Here is a 12,140-nt window from a genome sequence, read left to right as displayed (position 1 = left end):
CAACAAGATTTCTGGTCACACAAAGGTGACTGCTATGAAAAGGCATCTTGCTTTGAATTTCTTGAAGGATAAGAATGTACTTACTAACAGGAAAATGTTGGCAAATGGCTGTTGTGCTAAAACTTGCTTCCAAATACTGGTTGTTCCTTTCTGTCATTACAGAGGTAATTGGGTTGAAGCCATAAAGTAAATACATGGGAAAAGAAAGAGGTGGAGGCAAAGAGAATGTAGATAGGACAGAAATGTATACTTCTGAACAGAGAGCGTGTATAAACCCACAGAAACTAGTGGTTATTCTGGCTTTCTTTCAATGTTTAGGAAAGCTATAAAGCAGGAAAAAAAATGGAGATTCTACAGACCTTTTTTTTTTTTTTTTTTTTTTTTTTTTACCCTTCATTTCATTTTGTATTCTCGTTTTGAGTTTTTGCTTCATAATTTCATTCTTAAAAACGGATACAGGTTTCAAAACATGACTTTTCCTTTTAACCTACATATTGCAGTAAGTCTGCTTAGTGTGATTAGGTCTGCTTAGTCTGAATAAGAGAAGAGAAAAAAAAAATCTGTATACAGGTATGCATGCATACTTCAGCTAGGGAAGCAAGAGGGTACAGAAAGAAATGGACGGGTGTCAGCATAAAAGAATGTCATTTCTTCTCTTCCTTTCTTAGTCTCAACAAGTTCACATCATGCTTCTCATTGATTTAGTGATGCTAAGTTGGCTGTAAATCTAATACATCAATGTGGTCCAGGCCAAATTTGTGTAAAGCAAGCAGAACTCATTTGCAATCTAGTTCTGAAAGATCAATATTAGGGAACATAAACAACATATTTTAAGCAGTGCTGAAGCATGATATATTTTTTAAATTATTTGTGTGCAATACAGAATTAAAAACATAAAAGCATTTTTTGTTTAAATATGGAGTTATTGCATGGTATTGCTACAGAGCAGAATGACTTCAGTCATTCAGTCTTAAACTGCGTATAAGTGCATGACTGTATTCCTTCAACTCTTGGTGTTTTGTATTTTTATAATGATTGACTTTGAGATCATTATAACATCACTAAATTGCCAATACATATTTTCATCTGTAACCCCATGCTACCATAGTATTTATTTTAGGAATATATGTATGTGTATATATATATATACATAAAGTATATATATTTATATAAATATACACCTGTATATGCATACATATATGAAATATCAGACACTTTAATGTTTTCATTGCTATTTAATGCTTCTGTTGCTGATATTCATACTTCATGTATTTTTATAATCTTCTGCAAATTATGCTAGAATAATTATATGCATATTTGACAAATACTTAAATGCATATGAAATATTTTTCTGTATTGAGTATTAACTCGTCAGGCTTTTTACTTGTTAATCTTCTAGTTCAGCAAGTCTTTTGGAAATATGAAACATATAAATAAGTATACTAAGCACTTACACTTCATTTGAAATTTCTGTAGGCTATGGCCATTCAGATGCAGATGTTCTTCACCAGTCTTTACTTGAAGCAAATATTGCCACCGAAGTTTGCCTTACAATTCTGGATACTCTATCATTATTCACAATGGCTTTTAAGGTTTGTTCTTGACTTGATGTTAACATTTCCTATAATTGTATTTCAGAACAAATATTTTAAAATTGTTTTTAAAATTTTATTTTAAATACTGTTATATAGTGCTATTTGTTGTATTTCATCGTTGTGTCATGTGACAGCTAAAAATGTGTCACTGCAAGATGCTTTGGCTTCAGCTATATGTGTACAGAGATTCCTTACTGATCAACAATATTCTGTTAGGATGAGAAAGTAGCTTTTCTAACTTTCTAAATATTTCTAGAAATCTTAGTGTTTACTGAATGAGTGGTAAAATGGTCTGTTCTTTGTCAAGACCATAATGGATATTTGGATACACTCAAACTTTTATATTGAACTTAGCCTCTTCTTATACAAAGTCACTCATTAACAAATAGCAATTACAGGTAAGAGGATCAGGAGCTGCTGTTCAATGAACTACACTAAAGTACATGTAATACCAATCTGCTTCTTGTGGGAATAATCAGCATATTACATAGAAGGCCAGACAACTTTTTCTATTTAGTGTCATCTTTCTCTAGTAAGGCTCATATCTCTGTTACTATTACAACAGGGAAATCACAAATTATGTCTGTTTCTTGGTAGACATTTAACTGATTCTGTGTGAATTCCTACTGCTTGAGGGTGTTTTAGTGAACTACCTACCTCTGATGCTGGGACATCTGAAGAAAAGATGTTATGTCAATTTCCTCATAAGATAGGAATTTGTTAGAAAACATTTAAATGTTTTGCTATAAATCTGCAAGTAGTAAGCCTAGCATTGTTTAGGACTTGCAGTTAGCTGTATAGGTTTGGGTCATCTGGATTCTGTTTCAGGACATACTTTTTTTCCCCAATGACTAAGTATATTGATTGGCTTATATCCAACCATTTATGTCCAGCTTCCTCTAAAATACAACCCTGCCTGTATCTTCCTTGCATAGCGTTGGGGATTTTTGGTCTCCTGAAAGCATTTATATGTATTCATCCGCAAAGTTTGAGAGCACACTGAGTTTTTTCTAGTCTGTTAGTCATGTTATCAGACTGGTTCTCAGCATGGCTTTTATTGTAGGATCACCTCCTTTGTTCTTATAATATTGGACACCCAAAATGCCAAGGGCTATGCTGAGATCCCTTAGGAAGGCATTTGTTGATGATTCAGAAATCAAGAGTAACCATGTGTATTGCGTGCCTTAGAATGAGCTTTTCAGGGTCTTATCTGTCTCAACGTTGAAAACTAATATTTTCATTTTAAGAGCCCTGTAGTAGGAGGTACTGCTATGGGAAAATTCTACTATTTGAGCTGCTGAAGCCAAGTGTAACCAAAGTGAGTTAATTCTTTGCATGTGCCTCTTAAAGCTGTTAACTAATGTAACTAACAACTGTTTAAAAAAAAAAAAAAAACACACACAAAAAAAAAAACAAACACATTGTGTTCTATAAGTCTATTCAGAAGTCAATGCTTTCTTTGTAAACAGGATTAGTGAAATGTTAGAAACATCAAATTAAAGCTCAGATATGATTGTCTTATTAAACATCTCAGAATACTATATGATTTTTTTTATTACTTTCCTGGATGATTTGTGTATGTTCTTAAAATGTAAATGTACAATACAAAAATCCTAAGTTCTCTCTTTTAATTTAAAGAATCAACTGCTGACTGATCATGGGCATAATCCACTGATGAAAAAAGTATTTGATGTGTACCTCTGCTTCCTTCAAAAGAATCAGTCTGAAACAGCATTGAAAAACGTCTTCATTGCTTTAAGGGCACTTATTTTTAAGGTAAGAAGTTTTAAGTAATTAATCTTCATGTACTTATCCAGTTCTTTAGCTAACAATATACTATCAAGAAGCTTAAGAATTAAAAACTCCAAATTTAAATTAGTAAATGAGGACAGACATAATCCCAAAAACATGAAATTATTATTCTTTGAATTGCTGTAAAAATCATTTTGTTTGAACTATTAGAGCTGTTTTTTCCATTGTTTAAAAATACTAATATATTTTTCTTGATATGCTTATTTTGTCAAGAACTAGAGTTTGTGTTAATGAATAACTTATTTTTCTTCCTTTTCTTCAGTTTCCTTCTACGTTTTATGAAGGTAGAGCTGATATGTGTTCTGCCCTGTGCTATGAGATTCTGAAATACTGTAATTCAAAATTGAGTTCCATTCGGACTGAAGCTTCACAGTTACTGTATTTCTTAATGAGAAATAATTTTGATTACACAGGGAAGAAATCTTTTGTTAGGACACATCTGCAAGTAAGTATAATTTCTTTATTTTTCTTTATTTGTGTTTTTAAATGTCATGTGGCCTGTACTTGTAGGTGTACAGTTGCATGTTAGTGTGCAAAGTCCTGTCACATAAAGACATAAAAGAAATCACATGTTATTCAAGCAAGGCTGGTGCTATTCCAAGAAAATGAAGATGGAAGTAGAAGTATGTTCAGTACAAGGCAATAATTCAAAACAATTCAATGGCCTTGTGTTTTGTAGAAAATAATTATTACTTGTGAATAGCAAATGTTGTGGTACTTAGATGTTATTTTGATTAAGTAGCATAGCATGTTGTGTCTGAGGAAGAAATGAATGAAGCAACAAGCACCTATAAGTCCTAAAACCTAGAAATGTTATTTTAGTAAAACAGAATTACATGGAAATAAAATGATTTTGATGAAGCAGGGAACAATAGTTTACTACTTTCATGACCTTTAGTGAGTTTATCTAGCAGTCAGTCTGTAGACCAGAGGATGTTTGTGCATGAAATTTATACAAGCCTGTTTTTTCTTTCCCTTGTTACATACAAATAATTTTGGGGGAAACAAAAAGTCTATCAAATACCATTTAACTTCAAGAAATTATCTTTCAATTAAAAAGAACAAACCTTCCTATGTAATTGCTTCAAAGGTACATTGCAAGGGTATTTCATTAAATATACACTAACTAGACTTCTGTTTGTGTCAAGGTTATTATTTCAGTAAGCCAGTTGATTGCTGATGTTGTTGGAATTGGAGGAACCAGATTTCAGCAGTCCCTTTCCATCATCAATAATTGTGCCAATCATGACAGAATTATTAAGGTTTGGTTTTATCCTTCTTTCTATGCTATAGAAAGGCTGCTTTAAAACTTTCTCAGTGTCTTTCACAATTACATTTCAACTTCTTCTATGATGCAAATAATAAAAGTTAACCTAACTTTCCATGTTTTAGCACACCACATTCCCTTCTGATGTTAAGGATTTAACAAAACGGATTCGTACAGTACTAATGGCTACAGCTCAGATGAAGGAGCATGAGAACGATCCAGAAATGCTTGTAGACCTCCAATACAGCTTGGCGAAGTCTTACGCTAGTACACCTGAACTAAGGAAGACATGGTTAGACAGCATGGCAAGGATCCATGTTAAAAACGGGGATCTTTCAGAGGTAAGAGAAGATTGGACTGTTTTTAGCTTCTTAGTAAGATTAATTCTCTTGACATCAAAAGTACTGTAATTGTTAGTGTGAAAGGATTATTATCCTGTATGGATTTTAATTAATTTTGAATTGTTAGTAGATTAACTTCAATGGCTGATAAGATTTTGTGCTACACAAATACATCTGTAAGTCATTATTGATTATTAATGTAAGGCATATGTTTAAATAATACAGCTGATTTGCTACTAAATCAGGAAAGCTTAATATAAACCATGAAAGAATCAGACTATCTACTTAAACATATCCTTCTGTTATCAGTTAACTAAACACTTAGTTACACCCTGAATTCCTTTCCAGTTGATTTAAGAATTATCTTGATTCTCTTCCAGAGTGCTTACTAAAAAAAAAACACCTTCCAATGTTCTTAAAATTGATGAATAACAATTTTGTTGCTAGAAAAAAGAAAGCTCTCCGTTTTCAGTAGGCTGTTAAAAGATTTAATTACAGCAAAGGGGAGAGGTGGAAGAGGGGATTTTTGTCTTGATTCGTTTATTGGATCAGCATAGAGAATTAATATCATCTCTTTCTGGAAGTTTATTCAATCTGAATTTCATAAATATGTCTATTACCCTTATCATCATGTAAGCAAGTAAATACCTCCAAGAAATAATATCTTACTCATGTTTTAGTACTGTACTTTTTATTCTGTATGGTAACAATGCATAAGACACATACACTACTGTTAATAGTTTGTATTTTGATGGAAATGTCTCCAGCTCAGAACTTTCAGAAGGAAAGTTCTTTTTAAAAACAGACCTAAAAAAGGACTATTTTTTCATTAAAAACACAAAATCCTTGCCCATACAACTAGATGAGAACCTCTGTAAATCAGAGGTCCAGTAAGTCCAGCCCCATACAAAGTATGAATTAAATAGAATTCCTGACACTTTTCTCCTTTAGCTCCAGTACCTGAAATTCTACAGCCTCCATATGTAAAAATTTTGCTGCTAGGCTTTGATATTTTTAAAGAAAAATCTTGAATCTTTGTATTTTCTGTACAAAAAAGTGATCAGTGACAACTTTAAAAAAAAAAAAAAAAAAAAAAAAAAGACTCAGGCTAGGACTTTTCTTGTATATCTCATTTTCATTAGATCCATTGTAATTGTAGCTTATAAGTGTTTCTGTTTTAGGCAGCAATGTGCTATGTCCATGTAGCAGCACTGGTTGCAGAATATCTCACACGGAAAGGTATGATTTTGAAATCTTACTTAAATGTGGGTTGTTGGTCTTTTTTTTGTCCATATAATTGCATTATAGTTTAGCAATAGTTTGCCTGGGGAAGTTGTAGGCATTTCAGTGTTCACCAAGGAAAAAATTCTGACTTAAGTGGATAGCATACCTACAACAACATTCTTGCACAATTAAGGGTCATCATTTCAGATGAAGATAAAATATTTTTTTAGGAAAGTAATAAATAAATAAAAATTAAATAATAATTTTATGCTATAGTTGCTAATAGCTGATCAGACCCTTTCTAAGCAACCTTATCAGCGAATATTTGTGTTCATTGAGTAATACATGTATCTCACTGTATATATGGAAGCCTGGCATTGCCAGAGAAGTAAAAAAAAAAATTTACAAATCTTTAGATGCCAAGTGATATTAGTGCTCAGAGCACTTCACTTGTCTTCGTAATCTGTGCTAGCAGCTGTCCATATATGAAAAAAAAAAAAAAAAAGAAGGAAAAAAAGGTGACTATTGAGATAGATTTCTGCAAGTTTCTTCTAGAGATTTTTCTTAATAAAGTCTATATGCTATTTTTTCAAACCACAGACTAAGAACACAAGTCTTCTGATCCTATAGGTGGAAGGCAGGCTAGAAAACTATTAGGACTGATTATGATATTGAGCTTTTTTTTTTTTTTTTAAGCGTATGAATTCATGACCAGAACTTTTTAGCCTCATCTTTGCTTGAACTGCCATCTGAAGTTATAGGTCTACAGGATGTCTTTTCTTTCTCCGTTACTTTTTTACCTCTTGCAGGATACTTTTTCAGTGCTATAAGCAATCCCTTCTGCCCCTAATGATCTCAAAAGCTTTCTGTGACCAAATCTGAGACTGAGTTGTTTAAGTTATTTCACTTTCTTGCAAGCCTAATAACAACCAACTGATACCTAGTGATAATATGTATATAGTTGTGGTTCCCTTGGGTAACTTGCTATTTTTGTTTCCTGTCATATGCAAGTTACTTCCTGTTAGTAATACAGACAGTCGAACCTCATTCTTGCATGAACAATTTAATGAAATACTGTAAAAGTGACCTTGATTAATGTAGACTTGGGGTGGGATAGGTTGGGTACAGATTTAAGATAAAGTAGAAAGATTCAGACACTACATATTTTTGTAGGTAAGAGTTTAGGTATTAATGTTGGGGGTTTAAGGAATAAGGTGGGCTCTGCTCTTTTAATCATGCAGTGGGAGGCAGGTTTTTTTGTTTGTTTGTTTTGTTTTTTTTTTTAATTATTAATTTGGTGGTAAGAATATAAGTCTTCTGCATTATTCAACATCGTAAAATGACCTAGTGTTATTCTGGTGGAGGAATGCATTTTGATGGCATTAAGGTAAATTTTTCTGTTTTTCTTTTTCAATGATAGGGATGTTTAGACAAGGTTGTACTGCTTTCAGAGTAATCACACCTAATATAGACGAAGAAGCTTCAATGATGGAGGATGTTGGAATGCAAGATGTTCACTTCAACGAAGTAAGCAAGCATAACTGTGTTAGAATTGGTGCACATTAAAGTGCTGTTTATTTTTTTCGAGTTCAGTTTCAGTCCTGAGGCTGACGGCTATGACCTATGCTATCATTGTTTTCCTAGCCACTATTCTTATCATAATACAGAAATAAAACAAAAAATTCTATGAGCTGTCCAGGCTTTAGAGAATTTGCTATATATGTATATTTTACGTAAAGCACCAGCATACAAATTGCGATGACTACGCAATATATTTGCCAGTACAGAGCGAGGGACAGACCACTAGTTGCAGTAGCTATGTTAGAAAAATCCCTGGTGCGTAAACATAATTGTAGCAACACATTTTTGTGTATGTTTTAATTTGTTTATGGTGAAAGCATGTGACAAAATGCAAAATTGACTGCAATCTGAGTCTATACTAACAGATTTGGGAGGAATAGATGAAAGATTTAGTGGTTTTAAGCCTAGGGCTAGAGCTAGGGCACATGTGTTTTATTCCCACATTCTGGTACTAATTTGTTCTATAGTTTTAAGACAAAATTTGTAGCCTTGCCTTTTTTCTGTGAAGGCAGGAGTTGGAATTACTTGAAATGAGAGTGTCTTTTGTTTCCAAAGACACCCAATAGCAGACTGCGTTTTTTATTATTATTTGTATGCTATATTCTTTAAAACACTGATTCTCCTCATCCAGCGTGAATGTAGCATGTTACTCACAGAAAAATGTAAATTGTTTAAGTGAACTAGGAGTTGGATTTTTACTGACCTACAGTGGATGGAAACTTTTGTTGGAAACTCTTGTCAGCACCTACCTGATAAATCATTTGACAGAGAGGATCTTCTGTATTTTTTTAACCGGAATGTCTTTATTCTTCTTCTGATTAGTCACTCATTGTAAAAAGAATATGCTGCATTTTCTGAGTCATTGAACCCTACCCAGATTTATTTCCATCTCTCAGTATTTCCATGGAGCAAAAGTAAGCCAAGTGTGAAATTATAAGCCAATGGATCCTGCAAAGGGTTCAAACCTCGCAGAGTTCATTTTCCCTGTATGCAACCCTTTATAAACAGAAGTTCTTCAAAAAAGATATTCTAATTGCTTCATGAACAGGAATATATTCATATGTAGAGTGCTGCCTCAGTACGGCCTTATGAAAGGGAATCTGTGGTAGTCTAAGAAAAAGAAATCATAGAGCAGTAGGGTAGATAAATGGTATAATAAACATATCTTTCAAGCTGTACTTTACTGCTACTCAGCTAAATGATCCTCTACTGTGAATTTTTCCTATGAGTCACGTTACTTGGGATTTCCCTGGATGCTAGGCATGTCAGAATTAAATCTCAAAACCAGTGATTGACACAATGGGGAGTGAGGGAGGGCTCTTCCATGTTTCTAAAAGGAGCAAAGTGTCTTTTATATTCTCTGTTATATAAAGTCTTCCTAAGTCAGCGAAATTTGTCTTAAGAGTCTATGTAGTTTCCTGGTTTTTAAAATCAATTTTTTCAAATTCTCAATTCTCATTTTAAAAGAATTATCTTCTAGGCAAGGATTACCCTGACTCGTTTCCTAAATTAGTCATTAAAAAAAAACACTAGTGTTTCATTTTTAACAAAGTTACTATGTGTATTTCATTAACAGTTGTTTAGCCAGAGAGTCTGTTCAGCAGCACAGGTCAGATTCTCCTTGTAGAACTAAAATCTTATGGGTGTCACAAGTTGCAAAGCAAAAGCCTGGAAGCTGTTACCCTTTCCCTGCTAGACTTTGTTGTAAACAGCTCATCCGTGAGGGTTTTGAGCTATGGCTAGTAGATCGGTGTCTGGTGCCAGATTCCATGCAGATTAAAACTCGGAAAAAGTTGATTCGGGTTTGTTGTTTGTTTTCCAAAATAAAAATTTGCCAAAATACAGCTCCACCACAAATATTAACTCAATATCCACCTTCTTACTTTTTTTTTTCTGATCTCTTGTTAGCTCTGCCTGTCCATGAGATGAATCATTCTAACTTCAGATTGGTAAATGAGAGCTTCACAGTACATGTTATATAGAGGAGACAATTTAATACCCTTCAGCCTTTCTCTGTAGGAAAACTAACTCAGATTCTCAGATGAAGAAAATCATCCTGTCATCCTCGTGCTCTTGCTGTGCAATAAAAAATACAGCGCAGCCCAAAACAAGAAGGGTGATTTTTATTCTTATAAATCGGAATCCATAAACTCCAAAATGTGTCAAATAAATTTGTAGTGCAGTATTTCTCCAGGGCAGGTGTTTCTCCAGCCAGTGAATACTTTCAAATTATATCACTTACACATCCAAAGATGCATAACCTTATCTTGGACAAGATTTATTTTATTTTACCTTTTCCCCTGGTGATTTGGTAGCTTAAGAGGAATGGCAATTAAGCTTTCATTCATCTGTATGCACCATACTAGAATCTTGGGTGAAATCATCTATCATTTGGCTTGCTTTTTCTCACTCTGGGTGGTTTCTCAGAATCGAAGATAGTTATGCAGACGTCTGTCAAGTGCCAGCTATTTATCAAGCTGTAGGTTCCAGTACAAAGAGAGACAGTCCAGGTTTGCAGTAGTGAATGTCTGGGGCACATCCTGGGATTTGAAACACAGGAGGCTCCCTCTGAGCCCCAGGCAGCTCTTCTGTGCTGTGCGGGTGTGGGAGCCCTGGCACAGGTTGCCCTGAGAGGCTGTGGGGTCTCCTTGGAGAGCTTCAGAAGCCACCTGGACGTGGCCCTGGGGAAAATGCTCTGGGTGGCCCTGCTGGAGCAGGGGTTGGACCAGGTGGCCTCCAGAGGTCGCTTGCAGCCTCAGCCATGCTGTGATTCTCTGAATGACTTTAAGCATATAAGCAATAACTTGTGTAATAAAGTTATTTTTAGATTTATGAGGTATTCTATCCTTTTTATCCTTGAGTCCTTGAGATTTTATCCTTTACCTTTTTATGCTTGAGTCCTAGGTGAGTAAACAGGGCATTTAAAAACATATCTTCATTTTACAAGAATCTCATTAAATGGTTGGCATGGTAGGGTTATAAATTACTCCTCAGTTATATAGTAAGAGAGTAAGGCTTAACCCTCTATATTAACAGTACAATAAGAGATGATAACCATTGAAAAATGCCTTGGGAAAAGCTAAAAAACATTTTCAGTAAAAAGAGGACAGACAATAATTGCTTCAGAAACCTCAGAGCTGTAGGAAATATTACCCCCTTCTCCCATATCATAGGAGTATTTGCCTACAGGTAATAGAAATTATATAGAAGAAATCTGTCAGACTATCTGAGCATCCTGGCGTTTTTGTATTTGCCTTCTAAAGAAACAAATTTCTAAGATCTTCAGCAAATATCATCTTTTTAATGTACTGAGAATACTTTTAGTAGTGTAAAGCTAGTGAGTGAAAATACTCCTTGCAGTAATACCCTGTAACAAAGCACTGCCTGGTACTTTGTTGAGTGGCTGGTTAGGTAGAATTTTTGGATTTTTTTTCCCTTCTAATCATGTTATGTGTTATAAACAGATGATTAAAGAATTTTTCTAGAAGAACGAGTATGTATTTTAAGGAATGTTTGAATGTTACTGCACAGTAGTGCAGTGGTATCTGCCAAATGAAAGGACAGTGTTGTAGCTCTTTTAAGTGTAACTCAACATGGCAAAGCACTTTATGAAAACCAGAAATAAGTACTTACTCAGACACACAGGGTGCTTTATGGTGGTAAAGGCAGGTATTCTGCATGGATTCTCAGGCTAATATTGTTTGACATTTTCATTAGCGATCTAGGTCATGGGGTACAGCATTTCATCAAATTAGTGGTTGAAGCTAAATGGAGGCGTAGTGAGGACCCCAACGTCCCAGTTAGAGGGACCTCAAACTCAAGGTGATAGAAACCTCTTGAAGTTCAGTAAAGACAAGAATAAAGTCTTGCACATGGGGAAAACATGCCCAATGTGTCAGTAAAGGCTGGAGATGGACTGGCTGGGTGGCAGCTCTGCAGAAAGAAAGACCCGGGAGTTCTGGTGTACAAGAGGATGAACAGGACTCACCAGCATAGCGTTGTGACAACAAAGACCAGTTGCACACTGGGTTATATTAGAAAGAGTCAACAAGTGGAGGGAATTACATTTTCACCCTTCTACGTGGCATTTGGGATGCCCCACCTCTTATCTCGTGCCCAGTGCTGCCCACCTCCAAGTTGAGAGAGAGAGAGAGATCAATGAACTGGAAAAAGTCCAACTCCTAAGGTGGCTGAGGGAAGAGCCAGGCTCTTGTAAGAGATGAACAATGAAAGAGGAAGAGGTAGTCTCACATGTTGTAAGGGGAATTCTCACTGGATGTATGGAAATAAACTATTCCCATGAGGATGGATAAGCACAGA

At 34.8% G+C, this 12,140-nt stretch overlaps 1 protein-coding gene across 6 annotated transcripts in view; it reads left to right on the top strand.

Annotated features, from left to right (window-relative positions):
* The window catches only part of DOCK9 (dedicator of cytokinesis 9), a 126,306-nt gene that overhangs the window by 102,509 nt on the left and 11,657 nt on the right, over positions 1-12,140 (top strand). For 5 of the 6 annotated variants that reach the window (XM_082767091.1, XM_082767095.1, XM_082767096.1 and 2 more), the window contains 7 exons: positions 1,477-1,592; positions 3,234-3,371; positions 3,670-3,852; positions 4,556-4,669; positions 4,800-5,015; positions 6,197-6,254; positions 7,660-7,766. In XM_082767091.1, coding sequence (XP_082623217.1) covers positions 1,477-1,592; positions 3,234-3,371; positions 3,670-3,852; positions 4,556-4,669; positions 4,800-5,015; positions 6,197-6,254; positions 7,660-7,766 — 932 coding nt within the window. Of the gene's footprint in view, positions 1-1,476; positions 1,593-3,233; positions 3,372-3,669; positions 3,853-4,555; positions 4,670-4,799; positions 5,016-6,196; positions 6,255-7,659; positions 7,767-12,140 lie in introns of those variants that run through there. The other variant, XM_082767094.1, reaches the window with a different exon arrangement.

This window comes from Aythya marila (assembly GCF_965140915.1).
Source record: "Aythya marila genome assembly, chromosome: 1".
Lineage (NCBI taxonomy): Eukaryota > Metazoa > Chordata > Aves > Anseriformes > Anatidae > Aythya > Aythya marila.
Note: the sequence above shows the minus strand (reverse complement) of the source record. Positions and strands in the feature narration are given on the sequence as shown.